Below are 24,759 nucleotides of genomic sequence, written 5' to 3'. Positions count from 1 at the left end.
CAACAGAATGTATCTCAACAAATGGAACTGGAACACAGTACAGCCGAGATGCACACGCGAATTATGGTGAGTACCAGACTGCCGGGATAGCGCTTCACGGCCGCTTAAATACATGATGCAGGAAATGCGATTGGTTGTAGACTTCATACGGTATGGAGAGTGGTGCACTTGCACGGTGAGGCTCGCGGCACAGGCATGCACCGGAGCACAGAGACCCTTAGTGGGTATCCAGGTCCATACCCTCTGACACGCATTCAACTTCTGCACCTTCCAACATCAGACGTACAGTATCCGAAGGTAGCTACAGTCATAGGTACAAAACAGAGCTCAGTTACACACATTGAACACCATTAGGAAGTACTGCTCTAGTCTAGCTATTTTGTGGTGTCTCCCCAAGAAACAGTTCTGTAAAATTTATTGTTCACAGTGTACCTTATGACCGACATGCAGTGTACAGATGCAATGTAGATGGCACAACAATTGTTGGCTAGGAACCCAATGAGAACTATCCGTTATGCAATTGTACTAGTTCTTTACATATCTCATAAAAGAAATTGCCTAAGCTTAAACCTTAATAAGTAAAATCTAATGTACTTCAACTAAATCACCAATCTGGTGGAGTACAATGGGATGTTGTGTCTGGTGATGGTCTGGCAGTAAAATTATGAAGATAGAACTGCCTTCTTTGGCGTAATTTAAGATAGGCATCTCACTCGGGAATATCACACTGATCTTATCTACATTTACTACATTGCAAGCTGCCTTATGCTGTATGGCGAAGGACTGCAGTCGCTTCCCTTCCTTCTCTGTTTCAATCATAAATAGTAGGCAGGAAGAACGATTGTTGGTAGGCCTCCTTGTGAGCCTGAATCTCTCTAATTTGACTTTCATGGTCTTTATGTGATATATATGTAGGATCAAGTTATATATAAGCTGAATTCTAGGTGCATACATTCTCAAAATTTTAACCTAACCCATACCATAGAAACTGGATGAGTGTCTTCATGATGCTTTCACATGTACTAAACAAACCTGTGATGAAATGCACTGACTGCTCTTCTTTGGATCTTTATCATTCCTATCAATCCTATATGGTGCCTTTTATGAAAAAAGTAAAGAGAATCAGTTTATGTATTAAGGACAAAGAGAAAAATTTTGAATGCTGAATAAATGTGTATGGTGCACTTTGTGCTGGTGTATCAATACTTAACATATAAAATTAAAGTATAACGATCTGTCAGAGCCAAGCTGTCCAGTATTCAAATTCCAAACCCTAGTACAACACATTCCATTTCGCATTGCAGATTGGCTTGTGCTAGCAGCACTTGAGAACAGTTTTTGGTTGTTCCCATAAAAGTTTTCACATGTGTATTAATTTCAGTTTCTTGACAGCAGCTCGTTACTACGAGAATTATAGCAATGGCTTTCACTTGTTCACCTTTTATGCGAAAAAGAAGGTTATACTAGAAGGTGTATTTTAAAAAGATTATAATTTGGGTAGTGCTTGCTTTAACTTGCATTAACACTAAGTCCAGAGAATTTCACTAACAACTGTTACATTCATTTTCAAGAAAGCTGTGTGTGTACAGACTTAAAAGTAATTTTGACATGGTATCTATCTTTTGTAAGCAGTGGTGTATTACATAATGTGAACTAAACACATAGCACAAATGGCGTTCAAAACGTTGTGCACAGTCGTCTCTAATTTTTTTTTATTTTTTGCAGGAGGAGAATGAAATTTTCTGTGAACATACTTGGAACATTTAGCTATAAGATGGGATATAAAACTATTTTCTTTTATTTACAGGTGAGCCATAATGGACCGTGAAGTAGATGTCAGGTTGCAACAATGGTCGGTGATGGAGTTCCTCTTCAAGACCGGAGATGACTCTGCCAAATTGATTCACAGGAAGTTGCTCCCTGTTTATGGAGAGGACACAATGGATCGCAGCAGTATCCAGCGGTGGTTGCAGAGGTTTAAAGAAGGTAATTTCTCTCTACAGGACAATCCACAATACAGTAGACCATCGACAGCAGTGAGTGATGTGAATAGAACCATTCATCAAATCAACCAAAACGACAGATGTGTGACAACACGACAGCTTGCTGAAATGACTCGTTTGTCATTGGGTAGTGTGGTATCACTGGTACAGTCACTAGGGTAGAGCAAAATCTGTGCACACTGGGTGCACATTATTGACAGGAGAAATGAAAATGATGAGGAAGAATGGAAACAGTGTTTTGACGGCATCATTATCCAGGATGATTTTTACCTCTTTGGTCGTCTGAAGGCCCATCTGTGCAGTAAAACATTTGATAGTGAGAAAGGCCTTATTTCCAGTGTCAAGTGATGGTCTAAAAGTCAATCCCTAGAATTTTACCAAAGTGCATTTACATAATGGAAAGAACATTGGGCTAGGTGTGTCACAGCTGATGAAGGCTACATTGAGTAGGATCAATGTATAGCTAAATATTCCAAGTATGTTCACAAAAAATTTCATTCTCATCCTGCAAAAAAAATTAGATATGCCTGTGCAAAACTTTTTGAACACCCTTTGTATATAAACAGCTAGTTTTTATTGCAAAATTCTTCAAATTAATTTCAGAGCATCTTTAAAGCTATGGCTAATAATGGAATGATAAGTTCACTGTCAAGCGATGATGTGAAATTATAGTAAGAATTTGTTTCTTTAATTTCCTTAATTAGCAGACAAGAAAGATGGCATAACAAAGACAAACATGCTAGTCAAAAAACAGTGTTTTTATTTCTACATAAAACATATAATTATTTGAATTACTTACTTCTGATGCAGACATAACATTGCTTCATTTACCTAACTACTTTCTGTAGAGACACAGCAGACAACCATGAAATACACATTACAGATGTAGGTATGCTAGCTACGCATTCAAGAGCTGAGAACCTTATAAGCATGGTAGGCTGTATGGTTGAAGCTTATGGTGCCCTTAACAACTAGGCTGAGCTTGTAAAAGTTTTTGGTTCAATATTTCATTTCTTTTGGTTTTCTGTTCCTTTAAGTTCTTTATTCTACCCATCATTACTGTATATAAGATTCAACAATATATGGGACGACTTCAGCAAGGACTTAACAACTTTGGAATTTTATATAACTTTATTTTGGTGACTCTCAGAGATAATTTTTCCATCATTCTTAAGCAAAATACACTGAGTTTTGGCTCACATAGTGAATCACACCAATGTTAAGTGTTCATGTTGGTTGTTGCAAAAATGTTGTTTTTAATGTTCCTGAACAAGCTTGTTCTGTATTCTGGACTACACAATCCAAGCCTGCAATAATTGTACAACAGAGTAAGAAAGTATGGTCACAAAGCTACGGAAACACACATATAAGATTTTAATCCAGAGTATTCACAGCATCACACTTGAGAAAGAATGCCAAATGACTGGACCTCCACTATCATCCAACCTCTTAACACTATAAGGGCAGCAGGTGAGACCGTAGCAACTACATAGGAATCTCCCGCTTATCTTCCCAATGCACTACTTACAAGAGTGGGTTAACTAGGCTCTTGCATAGGAGGGTTTCAAGCCATGTTCAGGTATTCAAGATAACATGCAGAACAGGTACTGAACCTCAAAACCATCCTCACAAACAGGAACTTAGGAGTATCACCTTCATAACAATCTTTATCAACTTCCAAAACACCTCCCTATCACTCTGTGGTGACATTCCCTCTTCCAGACACTAACCATACTGGGCCCAGACAATGAGATTTTGAACACTGTGGATGTGACACCGGTACAACATACAAAGTTTATTTAGTTACATGTTACATACATAAGTCGAGCAATTCTTTCATCAAAATGATGTCGAAAGAGTCAGTTAACAGGATGTAGATATGTATATTTGGTAGTAACATCAGTGAACATATTTTTTAGTCCTACTCATGAAACTATCCCTAAAAGCTAGGTTTTTTCCCCTTCAACTGGTCTGAAAATAGAAATCTGTCCATGGAATAGAAATAGTTGGCAAAGAGAAACGACTTTAGGTTTGGCTTAAAACTTGCTTGCAAATGATCAAAACTTCTGTTGCATGCTTATCAAACTCCTTTCTGAAGTACTGCAAGCCATAATAATGGGTAATAAAGGTCATCTTTCCTCTAGTGTTTAAAGTTTGGACATTACTATTTTTCTCAAATTGTGATGAATTTCAGTAGGGAACACACGTATTTCATTAGTGCAGTTAAAATGCCTAATTCCTTGAAAAGGTCCCCAAATTATGACCGTGGGTGAACGCCACAATTATTATTACATTGCTCTTTTGTGAAATCTATACTTTCTTTATAAGTGATGAGTTACATCAAGAAATTATTCCACAAGACATGACTGAGTGGAAATATGCAGAATATGTCAAGAGGACAATTCATTTGTTTCTAAGACTTGCAATCATATGAAAAGCAAAAGTTAAACAATGGAAAGCCCAAGATGGAATAAGCCCTAGGCAAATTATTTACGCAGGTCAAGAAGAGAAGTGGGCAATGCACTGTATCTTGCAGGATCCACTCCAAATATAGTCTTCTTTCTGTGATATCATTTGTTAGTGCAACCTCTGTTTTCTACTGTTAAGATATGATGTGTCCACACAAGGGGATTGTACCTGACAACACACTATTTCAGTTAACCTAGCAGAATTTTGCTAGTTGCACTATTACACAACAGAAAATGCCAACAGAACAATTATTAGGTTTGCCTTATTGCAGTAGCAACACCAGTTCCCATCAGTCATCGAAGTTAAGCACTGTCAGGCTTGCCTAGCACTCGGACGGGTCACCCTGAGTATGCTGAGTGGTGTTGGCTGGCAGGGTGCACTCAGCCCTTGTGAGGCCAATGAAGGATCTGCTTGACTGAAAAGTAGCAGCACTGGTCATGAAAACTGACAACAGGTGGGAGAGCAGTGTGCTGAACACGCGTCCCCCCCTCTGTGCCTGCACCCGGTGACACCTACAGGCTGAGGATGGTACAGTGGCTGGCTGGTCCTATTGGGCCTCGAAGGCCTGTTTGGACGGTGCTCTTTCTTCTTCGCAATAGGCTGCTTATTCCATCTCTCAATGTATTTTATCCAGCTGTATGCAGCACTTGTTACAAACTTTTGAGAATCAATTGTTAATGATACATGTATGAGAGTCATTCAAAACCTTAAAACTGCAATGAAATTCCATTGTAACAGGTTGTTATAATTAAAGTGCAGGTACTCACGGAGGTCCAGTGTGGGCTTTAATCATCATATTGAAGCAAAATTTGGTAGATATGCTAATGCGTTAATACAGAACGAATTTATGCTGGAAAAAAATTAGTTCCAATTTTGGCCACCAGCTGCAAATCTGGTGCCATCTTGACTTCTCTGGTGCTCATGTCGAACAACTATGAAAGTGGCAGTTAATAATGAAATCAACATTATGACTTCCTCATTTGTTTGACCTTTTCTGCCTATGTCCCCCCCCCCCCCCTAATCCATTACATATGGAAACATTTCTACATGTTTATCGTGTGTTCACAGTGCCAGAGTTGCACCTGGTGGGCAAAACTGGAACTTGAGGAAGTTGCCCCCAGTGCAAATCAGTTCCACGTTAAAACTTTAGTATGTCTACCAAGTTTTGCTGGCATACGATAAATATAGCCCACACTGCACCCCTGTGAGTAGTTGCAATGGTACTACTGGTTTGGCAGCAAGCAGGCGTGATCCTTGTGTTTCAACAAATAACAAATAGTTGATAGCTTGTTGCTGCATCATAGAAAAGGAAGCTATATCAGTGCAAAGGTGGCCACCCCACTGTTGACTGGCATTGGTTTGGAGTTGCAACCCATAAAATGCTTTTTGAGTAGCAAAGCTGTTAAACCTCTGGAAATCCATCACAGGATGAACTCACAGTACTCTGGTTCACATAAAAACTGCATCAAGTGTGTATGTGATGCAAAAAGTTAAAGAGAGGTGTAACTTCTGTGAAGACATTCCACAGCTGCAGCAGGCACGTGATGTAGTGACAAATGAAAACAGTGTTGCAGTGAAAGACTCTGTGAAGGAAAACTCTTATTACTTCAAACAAAATAACCACTCCTTTGGCTATCAGTGCTGGTTCAGCATACAATATTGTCCACGGTATGCTGCAATTTGATGAAGCCTCCACAAGAGGGGTGCCTTGTCAGCTAACTGCCAAACTACAAGTTCATCCTGTCAATGACTGTAGGGAACTTCTGCATCATTTACAGATTGGAGTAATGGATTTCTGGACAGAACTGTTACAGAAGATGAAACATGGATGCACTATCACCAATCTGAAATGAACATGTCGAGCAAGGAATGTGCCACAATCTTCACCAAAAATAAATTGGTTGGTTGGTTTGTTTGTTTGTGGGATTGAAGGGACCAGACTGCTAGGGCCATCGGTCCCTTTTTCTAAAAACTTCAAATACCCACAAAGAATAAAAACGAACAATTGAGACAACAAGAGATGGCACAGGACAAAAAAGACTCAGACAGAGACCAGACAAAAGGAATTAAAATCACACAAAGTGAGACTGGTTGGCCGACGATAGAGACAAAAAAGGAAAAGCCAACCACCTAGAAACACACTATCGTAGGCCAATGGCCAGACTCAGCACAAAAAAGTGACAAACACTTAGATCAAGTGATAAAAGCCCTCTGCCCGAATAAAACGCAAAACTAAGCCTGCCATGGCAGTGTCATCTGTTAAAAGGGCAGGGAATGTGTCAGGCAGTGCGAACATCTGCCTGAGCACAGTTAAAAGGCGACAGGCCAACAAAATGTGGACCACCATCAAAGCCGACCCGCAGCGACATAGAGGCGGGTCCTCATGGCGCAGTAAACAGCTGTGCGTTAACCGGATGTGGCCAATGCAGAGCTGACAAAGGGCAACTGATTAGCTGCGAGTGGCTCGCATGGATGACCGCCACACATTCGTTGTCTCCTTGATAGCATGGAGTTTGTTTGGTGTGGTCAGGTTGCACCATTCAATGTCCCAAATCGTGAAAACTTTGTGGCGGAAGACTGCTTGCAAATCGGTCTCCGGGAGGCCAATGTCCAGAGATGGTTTACTGGTGGCCTATTTGGCCACGCGGTCAAAATGTTCATAGCCCGGTATCCCAACATGGCCTGGGGTCCAAATGAAGGTCACTGAGCATCAACTCCTGTAGAGGGCATAAAGAGACTCCTGGATTAACAATATCAAAGGATGCCTAGGGAAGCACTGGTTGGTTGGCTGGTTTAAAGATTAAAGGGACCAAACTGCAAAGGTCATTGGTCCCTTGTTTCATTAACACACAGAGCATATTTAAACCATCCACCAGTCAGGCTGAGCACTTAAAAAAAAAAATTATTCCTGGGAAGAAAAGCCCCAAAGTCAACAGTAAGGCAACATGGAAAATGGAGCACAACGACAAAAACAACATATAGAAGAAACGCAGAAAGAATTAAAACTGTACAGCAAATAACCATGGCTGGATGACGACGAAAATAAAAGGATGAGCCAGCCACTCTGCAACACGTTAAAACCTCCAGCCTAATAGATTAGGGTGGAGTCGAATTACAACACAAAACTTAGTAAAATATACAGCACAAAAGAGGGCGATACAATAAAATTAGATGGACCTATAAAAGCCGCTTGCGCGAATAAAACTTAAAACCCGATCTGCCATAGAGACATTGTCACCTAAAGGAGATGATAAATCACCTAGGAGATTAAAAGTTCGCCTGAGGGCGGTTAAAAGAGGACATTCCAACAACACATGGGCCACCGTCATGTTTGCACCACAGCAACAATTAGGGGAGTCCTCTCGATGCAGGAGATGACTCTGCGTCAGCCAAGAGTGACCAATGCAGAGCCTACAGAGAACAACAGAATCCCTGCGAGAGGCCCGCATGGAAGACCCCCACACAGTCATAGTCTCCTTTACTCGCCGCAGCTTGTTGGGTGCAGAGAGTGCGCCATTTGTCTCCTCACATCCCAAAGACCCAATGGCACAACAACGATCGGAGATCAGTTGCCAGTAGGCCGATCTCCAGCGTCAGTTTGCAGGTATCCTCTTCGCTAATTTGTCAGTGAGTTCGTTTCCCACTATCCCACCGTGTCCCGGGGTCCAGATGAACAACACCAAACGTCTACACTGTTCAAGAGCGTTAACGGACTCCTGGATGGCAACAACAATGGGATGGCATGGGTAACACTGGTCAAGAGCCTGCAGACTACTGAGAGAGTCACTGCAAATGATGAAGGACTCTCCAGTGCCGGTACGGATACGCTCAAGGGCATGAAAAATGGCTGTTAGCTCTGCGGTGTAAACACTGCAGCTTTCCGGCAAGGAGTGCTGGTCTACATAGTCCGCATGAGCATAAGCGTACCCCACATGGCCATCAACCATTGAGCCATTGGTACAGATAATCTCCAAGTCATGGGATGCATCTAGGAGAGCAAGAAATTGGCGGCGCAAGACTGCAGGAGGAACTGAATCTTTTTGCCATCGTGAGAGGTCCAGCCAAAGCTGTGGCCGACGAATACACCAAGGTGGTGCATGTGGGTGGACCCGGAAAGCAGATGGAAGAGGCAAAGACTCGAGTTCACTAAGTAGTGACCAAACACGGATCCCAATTGTATGTCGTGATCGCGGACGCCGGTGTGGGATATGGAATGCCACATTAGTGAAAAGGAGACGGTAGTTAGGGTGATGGGGCGAACAATGGATGTGTGCAGCATAGTTAGCTAAGAGTTGTTGACACCAGACGCGAGGTAGAGGAACCCCAGCCTCAGCAAGTAGGCTATTAACAGGGCTAGTGCAGAATGCTCCTGTCGCCTGCCGAACCCCGCAGTGGTGAACGGGGTCTAGCAGTTGCAACGCTGAGGGCGACGCTGAGCCATACGCCACACTCCCATAATCGAGTCAGGACAGCACGAGGGCTTTGCAGAGCCGCAGCAGCATATTACGATCTGCACCCCAAGTCGTGTTGCTGAGGCAGCGGAGGGCATTCAGATGCTGCCAGCACTGACGCTTGAGCTGACGAATATGTGGAAGCCATGTAAGCAGTGCAGACTGCAGACTCAAGGAAGACCACAGTATCAGAGGTGGAACGGCCCTGACGGAAGCCGCTCTGGCATGGAGCCAGGAGACCCTGAGACTCGAGCAGCCAACACAGCCGTCGACTCACCATACGTTCCAGTAGCTTGCACAGAGCGTTTGTTAAGCTGATGGGCCTATAGCTATCCACATTAAGCGGGTCCCTACCAGGCTTCAGCACCGGAACGATGGTACTTTCTCACCACTGTGACGGATAGACACCATCGCCCCATATGCGGTTGAAGATGGTAAGAACACATCACTGACAGTCTGGGGACAGGTGTTTGAGCATCTGATTGTGGATGCCATCTGGCCCAGGGGCTGTATCAGGGCACCATGCCAGGGCACTTTGGAGTTCCCACGAAGATAGACACTGCAGATAGTTATGTCCTGGGTAGTCCTTACTCTGACAGCCACAGCTTCCAATGATGTTTGAAGGTGCACAGGAGCACTATATACACAGGTAAGGACATACACGCAGGCTCTACCTGACACACTATTGTAAATGCTACAGTTACAGTAATAGCCCCTGTATTCACGAAGGACAGGGGTACGCACTGCCGGGAACCAGGTTTCCTGGAGGGCAATGCAGAAACCAGGTGTCATGTTTAGAAGCTGCTGTAGCTCAGGTAGATGCCTAAAATAACCGCCACAATTCCACTGGAGGATTGTACAAAGGGTGTCCTGTAGGGGCATGAAGGCACTGAAAAGGCAAATTACTTTGCAGGGTCACATGCTGCCACCGACTGAGTGACTGACGTCACAACTTCCGTCGTTTCTGAGGAGATGGCGAGATCCAGGTCATCAGTGGACGCAAAGAGCTCGACATCCTCAGAGGCTGAGCTGACAGGAAGCGGTGGCGCAGGAACCACTGGGTCCTTATTCTTCTTAGAGAGCTTCCTCTTCTCTCTCTTGTCTTTGGGAGGAGGGTTCGCATGTTGGGAGGGCTTTCCTGACATATTGTCTGGAACAGAGGAAGAGTGTGAAGCCCTTTGATCAGCAGCTGGTGGCTTCTTCAGCCACTGGCTAGTGGCTTGTGAGACACTGGTAACATCCTTGGAAGGGACCCCTTCCAAACGAGTGAGGCCAGAGGAGGCTGTTGCTTCTCTGGCTGAGCAGCCGGAGAAGGCTGTCACTTCTCCGGCTGAGAGGTGGGAATGGACGTCCCCGGTTGTTCGGGGCACACTGCTCCCAAACTGGGTGTTTTGGGAAGAGTGGAAGATAGAGTGGCCTCTACCAGCAGTGGGGCAGGCGTAACTTGACTGTTCTGTGGGCCAACTGAGAAAGGATTCTTTGCAGGAACTGGTGGCGGCAGTGTTACAGCAGCATAACTCCTCAACAAAGGTGTGGGGTTGAGTCGTTCTAGCTTCTTCTTTGCCTCTTGGTAAGTTAAATGGTCCAGGGTCTTAATTTCTTGTATCTTCCGCTCTCGTTGGTAGACTGCACAGTCTGGCGAGCAGGGAGAATGATGCTCCCCACAGTTAACGCAGGTGGGAGGCGGAGCACACGGAGCATTGGGATGCGAAGGTCATCCACAATCTCGACACGTGGGGCTGGCAGTGCATCTGGAGGACACGTGTCTGAACTTCCAGCACTGGAAGCAGCGCATAGGGGGTGGGACATAGGGCTTGACATCACACCGGTACATCATGACCTTGGCCTTCTCGGGCAAGCAGTCGCCCTCAAAGGCCAGGATGAAAGCACCAGTAGCGATCCTATTATCCTTGGGCCCCCGAAAGACATGACGGACAAAGTGTACACCTCGTCGTGCCAGGGTCTCCCATAGCTCATCATCAGACTGTAGCAGAAGATCTTTATGAAAGATAATCCCCTGGTCTGAAATTAAGGACTTATGGGGAGTGACGTTAACGGGTATGTCACCGAGCTTCTCACAGGTGAGTAATGCCCATGACTGTGCAGATGAAGCTGCTTGTATCAGGATGGGCCCGCTCCTCATTTTGGAAAGAGACGCCACTTCCCCAAACGTATCTTCAAGATTGTTCACAAAGAAAAGAGGCTTAGTCCCCAAAAACGAATCCCCATCGGTTCTGCTGCACACAAGGTATCGCGGTGAATACGGCTCCTGTTTGTCCGCAGCCCTACATCCCCCCCAGGGCGTGGCTATGGAAGGGAACGATTTGGGGTGATATATCACAGCGTTAAAGTCTACCTTACCGCGCTTAGAGACGTTGGCGGTCGTTCGACCACTGGATTGAGACTTCATCTGCTTCAGTGTGGATCATCTGCCCCGATGCCATCCACTCCGACCAGGGGTTCTCTCCAAGGGTGCCACCCAGCCGCAGCAAAGACCACCACCTGGCAGGATGGCCGTTGCCGGGAGTCCCGATGCACCAGAAAGGCAGGCAGCTACTCCTTGGCTTACGTGGGGAGATGGCAGCTCAGGCATCGGCAGTATGATCCCTGTGTCGTCAGGGGGCTACAACCTAGAGGGTACATGACAACCTCACCAAAACGGGCTGGCTACCGTGCTGGATGTTGGGTGCCATGGGAAATCCATATTTATTGTGGGTGCAGATGGTGATGCACTAACGGTGTAACTTACGCAACCCATCAGGCGCGTATGCCCAAAATGATGGATGGTGGGAGCAGTTACGACGCCAAGAAGATGAAGAGTGCCAAGGTCTTAGGGCACAGAGGACTGATGGTGCACCACATAAGGTGTCCTTCCCCAAAAGGCTCGTACTTCTGTTGAATTTGGAAGAATGGAGGTCAAACCCTAATGGGGACCAACACATGAAAGGCCAAAACGGTTGAGACTCCTTTTAGTTGGGAAGCACTGGCCGAGGGCTTGTAGGCTGCTTAAGGAGTCACTACAAATGACTTAGGACACACCAGAGCAGGAGCGGATATGATCAAGAGCGTGACAGAGGGCAACCAGCTCTGCAGTGAATACACTGCAGCCAACCAGCAAGGAGCGTTGTTTTGTATGGTCAACATGAGTGTAAGCAAAGCCAACAGGACCGTCGACCAGTGAGCCATCAGTGTAGATGATGGCAAAGCCCCCAAACTTGCCAAGAACAGAGAGAAAAGTACGACGGAGGACCTCAGGTGGGACTGAGCCTTTGGAGCCAAGCAATAGGTCCAGCCAAAGCTGCAGCCAAGGTATTGACCATGGAGGGGTATGGAAATGAATCTGCAGGAAAGGTGGTAGGGGGGGGGGGGGGGGGGGGGGGGGGGGAAGCATCATGGTCATGAAGAAATGACCAGACACGGACAGCGAAGAGATTTCCAATTCTGGGTTGCCATTGCGGAAGATGGACCGCCATGTTGGGGAAAAGAAGATGGTAATTTGGGTGGCAAGGTGAACTATGGATGTGTGCGGTATAGTTTGCGAGCAATAGTTGCCGCTGGAGCTGCAATGGAGGAACACCTGCTTCTACAAGGAGGCTGTTCACGGGGCTAGATTGAAAGGCTCCAGTAGCAAGGCGAACTCCACAGTGGTGGACAGGGTCTAGTAGACGCAGTACAGAAGGGGTGGCTGAACCATACAGCACACTTCCATAATCAACATGGGACTGTACAACGGCTTGGTACATCCGCAGTAGTGTACGACAATCAGCACCCCAGTCAGTGTGGCTCAGGCATCGAAGTAGATTGAGATGCAGCCAGCACTTGTCTTTAAGCTGATGTATATGCGGAAGCCAACTTAAGCGGGCATCAAAGACCAGTCCCAGGAAGCGGTAAATCTCCACTAAGTCTAGTAGTTGGTCATCGAGGTAAAGTTCGGGATGGGGTTGTACAGTACGGCGGCGACAGAAGTGCATCACACAAGTTTTGGCGGCTGAAAACCGGAGGCTGTGATTGAGGGATCATGACTGCGCCTTCTGTATAGCTCCCTGCAGACAGTGTTCAGCTACAACAGTAGAAGAGGAGCAGAAAGAAATACAAAAATCATCAGCATAGAGGAGGAGAGAGACTGACGATCCTACTGCGAGCGCAAGACCATTGACGGCAATCAGAAAGAGTGGGACGCTCAAGACAGAGCCCTGCTGGACCCCATTCTCTTATGGATGGGGTGTGCTATGGGAAGCACCAATGCAAACTCGGAAAGTGCGGTAGGATAAAAAGTTCTGTATAAAAATTGGGAGTTGTCCCAGAAGACCCCACTCATGCAAAGTAGCGAGAACGTGGTGTCGCCAAGTAGTATCGTAGGCCTTCGTGAGATCGAAAAAGACGGCGATGAGGTTTTGTCGCCGGGAAAAGACTGACCAAATGGCAGACGCCAGGTACACAAAGTTGTCAGTGGAGTGTCCTCAGCGAAAACTGCCCTGGGACAGAGCCAGGAGGTCCCGAGACTCAAGGAGCCAACTCAACCGCTGGCTCACCATGCGTTCGAGCAACTTGCAAAGAATGTTGGTAAGGCTAATGTGGTGGTAGCTGTCCACCTCCAGTGGGTTCTTGGCAGGTTTCAGAATGGGGATTACGATGCTTTCCTGCCATTGCGATGGGAACTCACCCGCAACCCAGATATGGTTGTAAAGGTCTAGGAGGCGCCACTGGCAGTCCACCGAGAGGCGTTCGAGCATCTGACCGTGGATGCGATCTGGCCTGGGAGCCGTATCAGGGCAAGCAGTGAGGGCACTTTGGAATTCCCATTCACTGAACGGAACATTGTACGATTCAGGGGGGCGCATGTGAAATGAAATGCTTCAACGTTCCAACCGCTCTTTCAGGGAGCAGAAGACCAGTGGGTAATTCGCAGAAGCAGAACTCTGAGCAAAATGCTCTGCTGAGCAGTTTGCAATGGCCTCGGATTCAGTACAGACTGCCCCATTCGGTGAAAGCACAGGGAAGCTGACAGGGGTCCGATAGCCATACAGTCGCCTAATCTTGGCCCAAACCCGCGATGGAGAGGTAAGGAATGGTGGAGACATACCTTTCCCAGCACTCCTGGCTGTGGTGGTGAATGATGTGGCGGGCCCGTGCAGGGAGCCGTTTAAAGGCGATGAGGTGTTCCAATGAGGGATGCCGCTTGTGACGCTGGAGCGCCCACCTGTGATCTTCAATTACCTCAGCGATCTCAGGCGACCACCACGGCACAGTCCTCCGCCGAGGGGACCCAGAAGAACAGGGAATGGCAGATTCTGCGGCAGTAGCAATGCCGGTGGTGACCGAGTGAACCACTGCATCAATGGCGTCATTGGAAAGAGGCTCAAGAGTGGCAATGGAGGAGAACAAGTCCCGGTCAGCCTTATTCATAGCCCATCTGCAGCGGCGCCCAGAAGAGTGACGCTGTGGCAGTGACAGAAAGATCGGAAAGCGGTCACTACCACACAAATCGTCGTGCACACTCCATTGGACACACAGTAAGAGGCTAGGGCTGCAGATCGAAAGGTCGCTTGCTGAGTACGTGCCATGCGCCATACTGAAATGTGTGAAGGCACCATCATTTAAAAGGGAAAGGCCAAGCTGTGCCAATACATGCTCAACGGTGCTGCCTCGGCCTTTTGCCACTGATCCACCCCACAGAGGGTTATGGGCGTTGAAGTCGCCAAGTAACAGAAAAGGTGGTGGCAATTGAGCTATCAGCGCAGCCAGGACATGCTGCGGGACATCACCATCTGGTGGAAGATACAGACTGCAAACAGTAACAGCCTGAGGAGTCCACACCCGAACAGCGACAGCCTCTAAAGATGTTTGTGGAAGGGCAGAATCACTGTGAAGGGAGCGAAGGATGTAGATGGAGACGCCACCAGATCCCTTTCATAAGCTGCCCGGTTCGTTTAATAACCCCGATAGCCACGGAGGGCGGAGGTTCGCATTGCCGGAAACCAAGTTTCTTGAAGAGCAATGCAGAGGAAAGGGTGAAGGCTGAGAAGTTGTCAGAGCTCAGCAAGATGGTGGAAAAAATTGCTGCAGTTCCAGTGGAGGATGACATTGTCCATGGCTGAGAAAGGCGTGAAGGGACTGAGGAGGCAAATTATGCTCCTGGGTCACCTGCCGCCACCGATTGAGTACTGACAGGAGCGACATCCATCATGTCCGAGGGACTGGCGAGATCAAGGTCCTCAGCAGAATCAAGAATCTCCACCTCATCCTGAGACGCAGAGCTTGTAGGTAGCGGTGGAGTGGGTGCCACCGCAGGTTCCTTGGTCTTAAGGGTCTTCAATTTCGCTTTCTCACGCTGTTCCCTAGGTTGCCCTTGCTGGGAGGGCTTCTTGGAGTCAGTCTCCGGGACTGAAGAGGATCACGAAGCTCGACAACCAGCTACCCGTGACTTCTTCAGCCACTGGTGGGTGTTTGCTGTGCTTCTGGTAAGAACCTGGGAAGGGAGTGACCCAAGGGATCCCTTCCTAGCGGGAGAAGCCGAAGATGACTTGCGATTCTCCGGCTTAGAAGTGGGGACTGGCGTCCCCAGTGGTTGAGGGGGTGCTGCTCCTGAGTTAGGTGGTGCGGGAGCAACAGGGAGGGAAGTGCCCCCCACCATCAAGGGGGCAGGTGTGGTCCTTCGGCTCGGAGAGCTGAATGTATGTGGTGCAGCTGATGGAACTGTAGCAGGAGTGACAGTGGCGACATAAGATGACGTCATGCGCACTGGATGAAGCCATTCAAATTTCTGCTTAGCTTGAGTGTAGGTCAGTCGGTCCAGGGTCTTGTATTCCATTATTTTCCTTTCCTTCTGTAGAATCTTACAGTCCGGCGAGCAAGGGGGATGGTGCTCTCCGCAGTTGACACAGATGGGAGGTGGGGCACATGGAGTATGAGGATGGGATGGACGACCATAATCACGACATATGAGGCTGGAAGCACAGCGAGAAGACATATGGCCAAACTTCCAACACTTGAAGCACCGCATCGGGGTAGGGATATATGGCTTGACATCACAACGGTAGACCATCACCTTGACCTTCTAAGGTAATGTGTCACCCTAGAAGGCCAAGATAAAGGCAACTTGATGATCCCTCGGACCCTGGTGGACGCACCAGACAAAATGGACACCTCGTTGCTCGAAGTTGGCGCACAGCTCGTCATCGGACTGTAAAAGAAGATCCCGGTGGAAAATAATGCCCTGGACCATATTTAAGCTTTTATGGGGTGTGATAGTAACTGAAACATCCCCCAGCTTCTTAAAAGCGCGCAAGGCTCATGACTGGGCAGAGGATGCTGTTTTTATCAAGACTGACACGGACCGCATTTTGGACAAGCCATCCACCTCCCCGCATTTGTCCTCTAAAGGCTCTACAAAGAACTGAGGCTTCACAGACACAAAGGATTCTTCATCAGCTCTGGTAGAGATGAGATACCGAGACAAATATGTTTCGCTATCATTTATAGCCTTACGTTCCTCCCATGATGCGGCCAGGGAGGGGAACGATTTGGGGTCATACATGTTAGCTTTAAAGTGAGCCCTCAAACACTTAGAGGCTGCTGGTGGTTGGCCACCAGCAAGAGAAGACACGCCACGCTTCATTGCGTGTCATCCACTCTGATGCCACCTACTCTGATCAAGGGCCCTCCCCATGGGTGCCACCCAGCAACAGTAAGGGTCACCTGGCAGGATGGCCATTGCCGGGAGTCCTGATGGCCCAGGGAGATGGGTATCTACTCCTTGGCATATGTGGGGAGCTAATGGTGCAGGCATCAGTACAGCAACCCCTGTGTTGTCAGGGGGCTACAACCAACAGGGTACATGGTGGCCCCACCACAACGGACTGGCTACCATGCTGGATATTAGGTGACAATTAGTCCATGGTCGTCATCAGTGCACACAACCGTACTGCACATTGCATGGCGGAAAGTGCACACAGAAACGTATCCATGGAGAGATGGAGAGCGGGCAGGACTGCAATGCAACGACAAATAAGCTGGCGAAAGGTCTCAACGCACGATGGACACAATGCAGCAAGTAAGGCGCCCTTCCCCAATCGGCTCACTCTTTGGAATAATTTTGAGATATGGAGGTCAAACCCGACAGGGGACCATCACATAAGGGCCGAAACGTTTGAGCGACTCCTCCTAGTCGCCTCTTACAATAGGCAGGAATACCGCAGGCCTATTCTTACCCCTGAACGAGCAGGGGGGCCAAAAATAAATTCTGCACTTAACCTTCAGCAGGAAAAGTAATGCTCACTTGCTTTTGGGATGCAAAAGAAATAATTCTGGAACATTACATGGAAAGGAGGTTAACAGTGACCAGTAATTCACACTCAAATATGCTATGAAGTCATCTTGCCCTGAGTAACTGAGTAAATGACAAGCAACACAAAAATGTTTGTCCATATACTGTTCACTCAACTGAAGCAACAATAAGGGAGATGAAATATGAATGTGTTTAACATCCACCTTATTCACCAGACCTCACCCTGAGTGACTTTCATGTGTTCAGAGCGCTCAGTGAAGTGCTGGGAGGCAAGCATTTCAGAAATGTTGACGAGGTGAAAATCGTGGTGCGCAAATGCTTATTCACAACCAAAAGAATTCTTCTCACGAGGTATCCATGCAATTCCAAAGTCATGAAATGTGTGCGTTACACATCTGGGGACTACACTGGAAAATGATGTATGTGTAATTTTTCTTATTATATCATTTGCATAATAATAAACAAAAAAACTCATTTGAATCACCTTGTAGTATGTAATCAGGAACCAAATACGAAGGATGAGTTTTAGTGGGTTTTCGAACTCCTACATTGTCTGGCCACTTGAAATGGAGAAATCAATTTTTCCCACGAGTTGAGAAAACCTATAACAAACCTGTTAAAGAAGAACAGTGGCACGCTAGCAGGCAATGAATCTCATTCTGTTCTGTGATCTTACTACCAGCTTCTGCATTCTATTAAGTGCTGGCAAATTCTGCAACTAATGTTTAAGTTAAATTATTTGATGTTTCAGTGAGTAATAGTTCCTTTTTTGTTCTCTGTCTATTGATGCTGATATCTGTAAGGTGCATTAAAAATGGAAGGCTTTGAATCACTGCTGTACAAGTGACTAAATTTTTATCAGAACAAAAAATTAGTAATAAAAAGGGACACAATTTATGATTACACCATTCCTTAATGCTGAAATGGCACACCATGAATCAATTCCTTGTTCATATGTTAGGACGAGATCTGAAACTTCTCAACATAATACAATGATCCACTGGTGTTTGAGAAAGTTCAACAATCTTCATGTTTGAAACTGACATTTCGTGTTCAACATTCTTAAACTATCTTGCACCCAAGACCAGCAGCTCATATTTATATCTGATGTTTACAAATTCCCTTTTTTCAAGAGAGCTTTTCTTGCTATTGCCAGCCCTCTTTACCTCTGCCACCTCTACATATTTCACTTCACTAAATAGTTAAACTTGTCTGCTTCTTTCAATATCTCATTTCCTAATCTAGAACCCTCAGTATCATCTGATTTTATTGGACTACATTCCATCATCCTTGTTTTACTCTCATTATCATTTATGTTATAACCTCTTTCCAAGACACTATCCATTTATTCAAATGATCTTCCAAGTCCTTTGCCATTCATTATATTGAAATCAGCAAACCTTAAAGTTCTTACCACTTCCCTTTAACTTTCATTTCCTTTACAAAATTTTCTTGGTTTCTACTACTGCTTGCTCCATGTACAGAGTGAGTAACTGATACACATTTTAAAATTTATATCTTAATTTTAAGATCATGAAGAAAACTTACACAAGTATTAACAAAACGGCAATTGGCATCAGGACAATCTCCACAAAGGCGACCAGCCTCAGAATATTGTATGTCTGGAACTCGACGAGTGAGATAAGCAGCCTAGCTGCCCACCATGAGTTCTGTCCCAAATCCTGGAAAGAATGTACAAGTTTTTATCATTTCATTGGATATAAAATAAAATGTTTTATGGGTAAGATCCCTAAAGTGAATCCCTAATCAAACTACTAGAACCGGGAGGGGGGAGGGGGGGGGGGGGGGGCAAAACGACACGAAGTATTGGTAGACATAGGCTAACACTTACTATACTGTGGTAAGTAAATAAGTAGAGTCCCCCTCACCCCGCATTCTTTATTCAACAGTAATTTCATAGCAAACAAAGGCTACTGATATGGACTACTATTATAGTTGTCAGACAGGAAAAATTGTATTGACATTAACTATAAAAAATGTAAGAGTAGATGTTCAAAGTGACAAAATGCAATGATGACATGAAACAAACTATTACGGTTAGGCTGAGAGTCGACGGAACAATTGTACAGAAACGCAAGTGGCTTTATTAAACCTTTGTTCTCCCCATTCTCGGGTAATGTTGTTAGTGTGGCACCTTTACCAGGTAGGATTAATAGAAGACCTTTACCAGGTAGGATTAATAGAAGAGAGAGGAAGAGAGAGAGAGAGAGAGAGAGAGAGAGAGAGAAGATAGACAAAAGAAAAGAGCAGCACATTTTGTTACAGATTCATTTAGTAAATGCAAGAATGCTATAGAAATGAGCAACAAAATCCAGTGGTAGACACTGCAAGAGAACCTTTTACCCACCAATAAGATGTTTTAGAGTTGTAATTTTGAGATTGTATGATCCAAAAACTGCTGAGCAATATGCAGGTGATCCCCCCCCACGTACAAACTCTAAGGACTGATCGATGAGAGGATACGGAACAAAAAAAGGTGCAATAAACTTACGTCCAGAAATGCATGGTTTCCATGCTAGAGACAATTTATTCAATCATACTTCATTACGGAGATTGCGCTCTAATACGCACTGTACCATGCAGCTACAGTTACAGTATGCATGGTTTCCTCCTAGAATGCGGTACTGTTCCTCATACATCGTGTCCTCTCCTGGCATAGTAATTGGTAATGTTGTGTCCAATTCACTTCTCTCACTGACTCACCTTGCAGTGGATGTGATACAGCATTGTACACAGTGGTTCCATATTCAAATCCAGAGCTCGCCAACATGGTATTTACTTACAGAAAGGCAAATGGCAATGGGTGCCAGGTAGCAACCTATTCCCACCGACAACAACCACAGCATTCAATGTTTGTAATAGTGTTTCATCGTCCATTTGAGACAGTCATTTCAGGAATCAAGAAATTGTTAAGGATGTACCTGAAATGTTCCACATCAGACTTGGACGAAAATGTGATTAACACTGTTGGCAGTAACCGCCATGTAAGTATCAGGCAGTTGGCCCGCCAGTACAGGGTAACCCCGATGACCAAGTGGAACATTCTCCATGACAATTTTTACTACCCTGATCACTTAAAGCGTGTGCAGGGCTTACTACCGACAGAATTTCCACATCTGGAGCAGTTTTGTCATTGGTTTCTTCATCAGGCTCAACAATTCCGGGATTTGCGTCATTCACCCTATTCACAGATGACACCATCCTTACGCTGAGAGGTATCTTCAACTTTCATAACAGTCATCTGTGGGATAGTACGCAGAACCCCCATCGTATGGTCACAGCAAATCATCAGCATCGGTGCAGCTGGAATATGTGGGACAGGATAACTGACAACCTCATTTTGGGACCAGTCTTCCTTCCTTTACGTCGCCTAACAGGCTGGAACTATCGGCATTTCTGGAAGAAGTGGCATTGATGATTTGAAGGGTTATGTGGCAGCTACATGATGGTGCTCCAGCCCACTTCACTGTTAAAATGTGGACGCATCTCAATAGTATCTTCCCTTGTTGACGGATCAGACTAAGGGGTCCAGTTGCATAGCCTGCTCATTCACCGGATCTCAACCTATGAGGTTTCTGGTTATGGAGCTATCTCAAAAGCATCGTGTATGCAGAGCCCACTCCAGATGTGGAGACACCGGAACAGCTTACTCATGCTGCCTTTGACACTGTTCAGATGCTGCCTGGAGTAATATTTCTGGATTTCCGGCCATCATATTCAGGTGCAAGAAGCTCTTCTTAGAGCAGTTGAGAATGCAGCAATGGCAAGATGACATAATGTGGTGTGAGGTACCAATGACAGGTGGTTACAGCCTAAATTGTGGTCCTTCTCTGCACAATTGGCTGCTGCATTCAGAAGTTACATGCCAAAATAATAATGTTCTGTTATTAATATTGGACAAACTGAACAGTGCATTTACTTCAATTTCAAATTAAACCATCTCTCAACAGTGTACTATCATTCCATTATTTCACAAGGATTAACAACCAGCAGAATAATGAATACCTGCTAAACAAAAAGGCAGACGAGGCACTTTGCTTATCTTTGGGTCATGCTTAACTCGGGTGGCGGGCAAAATTGTTCGGCTGCAAGATCATAGCTGGTTTGGCAGTGTCGGAGGACAGACATGTCTGCCACAGATGGTGTCAACAAACTCTGGTTATTTGGACATGAAGTCGAGAACCGTATGATAGTATTTACGGAAATACGCAGTTAATTATCTTGTTGAAGACTGGAAATTACTTGGGACTCTAAAGTGGAATGTAATTGTGCAGTTTCTAATAAAAAGCAAGTGGCATCCCATATAAACAAAAATAACTGAAAATTTAGTTATTCATGTAATATCATTCCTCACTAAGATTTTCTTACAGCCTCAAGATAACGAATTCATGACCTGTGTGCTGTTTCCTGTGCAGGGGACAACTACAGAAGACTCCAGGTAGGTGAACATTTATTAGAACTTATGCATTCCACTCAGAGCGGTGGAAGCAAATAGGCACATCGTTGTGCTGCAATTGCAGTACAAATGATATGAGTGACAAGTCATCTGTGGTAACACAGAGGAGGTATGGAGGAGAGAAGTTTAATCTCATTCTCTCAATCCCTCTCTTTTTTGAATTGCTGTACTGACTGACTTGAACGTGTAAGACAGAACACTCTGTGCATGTACACACATGCACTGAAGCACATGCAAGCCATTTTCCACACACTGTAACTGTGGCTGCATGGTACAGCGCACATTAGACCACAGTCTCCGTAACAATTTATGACTGAATAAATGGTCTCTAGCATGGAAACCATGCTTTTCTGGATGGTAAGTTCATTAGAACTTTTTTTGTTCCGTATCCTCTCATCAACCAATCCCAAGAGTTTGTACAGAGTCGAAAAAAATCACCTTGTACACTTTCTCCCACCCACACATCATAGAATAATGACAATGAGACAAATCACAGTAAGTACAGCTCATATGGAGGTTTATTGATTGTCACTTGTCCTGTGATCCATTTGTGAATGGAACAGGGAGCAGGCAAGTGATGGTGCTACCACAAGTACCCTCCACCACACACCATAAACGGGCTTGTAGAGCTGTAAATGTAAAAAGGTACAGTAAACAGCCACCTATAAAAATACAAGAGTCAAACCTATTATGCTTTTCATGTTGTGCAGCATTCTTATGTAATTCTGCATTCAGACAAAGTCTATAAAAATGTTTTAATCGCTGTAGTTTTTAATGAGGAATACCACAGCAACAAACAAAATTTGCTTCACAAAGCATAACTACCATACCGTTGTTATTTAATAATCCATACTGGTTTATCTAATTTATAATGATATATTACTGTTGTTGTCTTCAGTCCAAAAACTGGTATGGTACACTGATGTATTTTTTAGATGCCTGCATTTCCTTTTGCCTACTATGATTTGCTGCATTTTTATATCAACTCATTTCTTCAAATGCAATATCCTATGGGTTATATGAGGATTTCTACAGTTTTGTCTTTTTGCTGATCTGATCCTTCATCATCTTCAGTATTTCATCTCTCAGAGCAGTCAATAGCTACCTAATGCTCAATTTGAAACTACCTTTCAACTGATCCAGGTCACATCTCCAATTCCAATTTTTCTCTGCAATTTCTTCAGTATTTATCTGCAGCTCATAAGCAATAAATTAGGATCAGAGTCCACCCTACAGTTTAAAATCTTCTTTTGCAGTCTGTGTTACCACTAGATAACCTATCTGAAACCTTCCAGTGTCTCCAGATTTCTTCCATTTATATTACCATCACTCATTATATGTTTGCAATAATTAAACTGTGATTTGCACACAGTTCTATTAGGCGAATTCCCCTTTTATGCTTTCCCCAGGCCTTGTGTTCACACTACTGCTATCAAATACCAGTCTCCATACACAATTAAATTTTCGCCTCCTGTACTGTAATGATCTGAATAATATATTTCCTCTCATAATACATTCTTTCAAATTCATCATCTATGGAGCTAGCAGATATATAACGTGTTCACTAAAGTGAACACAGTTCACCCACGTTCCTCTGTTCTGATTCATTATTAGTCCTGCTATGGTGTCACACCTTCACGATCTTTTACTGATAACCCTATACTCACCTGACTACCAATTCTGTTCCTTCTGCCACTGTACTTCATTAATTTCTGCAGTATTTACCTTTAGCATATCCATATCCCTTTTCAAGTTTTCTAACCTACCTGCCAGATTAACTGACTTAACATTACACACTCCAAACTGTAGAATGCCAATATTTGGTGTTCTGATGACATTCTCCTCAGTAGTTTATGTTTAGGGATCTGAATGGGGAACTATTTTTCTTCCACAATATTTTATCCAAGAGGACATCATTACCATTAAAATGTAAAGTAGTGCTACATGTTCTTGATAAATAATGGTTATGGCTTCCCCCGCGCTTTCAATAGTGCGCACACCAATATTAAAAAGCCACATCAGTCGTTCAGACTGTTGCCCCTTAAACTAATGAATGGCAGCTGTCCCTGTTCTTCAGGACCCATATGTCAAGTCTCTCTCCAAACTGGTGGTACCTATGGTATGGATAACTGTTTCCTTGAGGCACACCAGCCACCTCACCACAGCAAGAACGATGGTTAACGGAGGGGTTCAATATTGTGCTTGTGACACCGCTTCATTTTCCATCTGTACAATGACTGCTAAATATTCATATGTTATTATATTTACAATATTTTTGTTCTCAAATATTTATGCAAATGCCTTCTTTTGGTTTCATGATTGTAATGATTTTAGGTGAGGGGCACTCAACATCCTGGTCAAAAGTGCCCTGACAAAAAAGCAGCATGCCAGTCTCAAGAGTGGGTACGAAGGCTGTCCCACATGCAGAGCAGTTTATAATGCATTAGTCTGCCTCTCTTCCCCACCAATTTAGGGGCGAGGCCCGACAGTTCACAAATTCCACCACTCTTGTAACACTGGAATCAGGTGAGGATGGTGGGCAGAGCTCCATCGAGACTGATGGCTGCCCTCATATCAGTATATAAGACACGTGTTGCCAAAATATGCTAAACTGAATGTGGCACACCACAAACCTCACAGAGTGGTGGATCTTCCCACCAGACGAGGAAGCCACGTGTTAAGGTGCTATGTCCAATGCACAACCTGGTAAGCAAAACCTCCTTCCAGCAGTGAGGCTGACAAAGTCTGCCATGCCTGTGTGGTCAATTTGAGCATCCACAGTTTGTTTTCTGTCACCTGCAACAATCAGTCTCCCACTGACACATGATGCGTCTATCAGAAAATGAGATGACAGCATCCAATGGGATGGGACATTGATGGACAACACCATCCCGACACACTTCTTCGGCTCCTTTGTCGGCCATGTCATTTCCCTGTATCCCAGTGTGGCCAGGTAACCAGCAAAAGGATCACCTCCTTGCCACCGTGTTGGAGCTGCTGTAAGGAGTCGTGGATGAGCGGAATCAGCTGGTCTACAGGCTGCATTTGGTGAAGTATTGTATTAAGTGAGCC

The 24,759-nt window shown here is 45.0% G+C and overlaps 1 protein-coding gene across 2 annotated transcripts in view; it reads right to left on the bottom strand.

The window, feature by feature from the left end:
* LOC124621873 (Krueppel homolog 2) overlaps window positions 1–24,759 on the bottom strand; it is a 52,916-nt gene that overhangs the window by 7,364 nt on the left and 20,793 nt on the right. For both annotated transcript variants that reach the window (XM_047147337.1, XM_047147338.1), the window contains one exon: window positions 18,759–18,892. In XM_047147337.1, the coding sequence (XP_047003293.1) occupies window positions 18,759–18,892 (134 nt within the window). The remainder of the gene's footprint in view (window positions 1–18,758; window positions 18,893–24,759) is intronic.

This window comes from Schistocerca americana, chromosome 7, assembly GCF_021461395.2.
Source record: "Schistocerca americana isolate TAMUIC-IGC-003095 chromosome 7, iqSchAmer2.1, whole genome shotgun sequence".
Lineage (NCBI taxonomy): Eukaryota > Metazoa > Arthropoda > Insecta > Orthoptera > Acrididae > Schistocerca > Schistocerca americana.
This window is presented reverse-complemented; position numbering and strand designations above follow the sequence as displayed.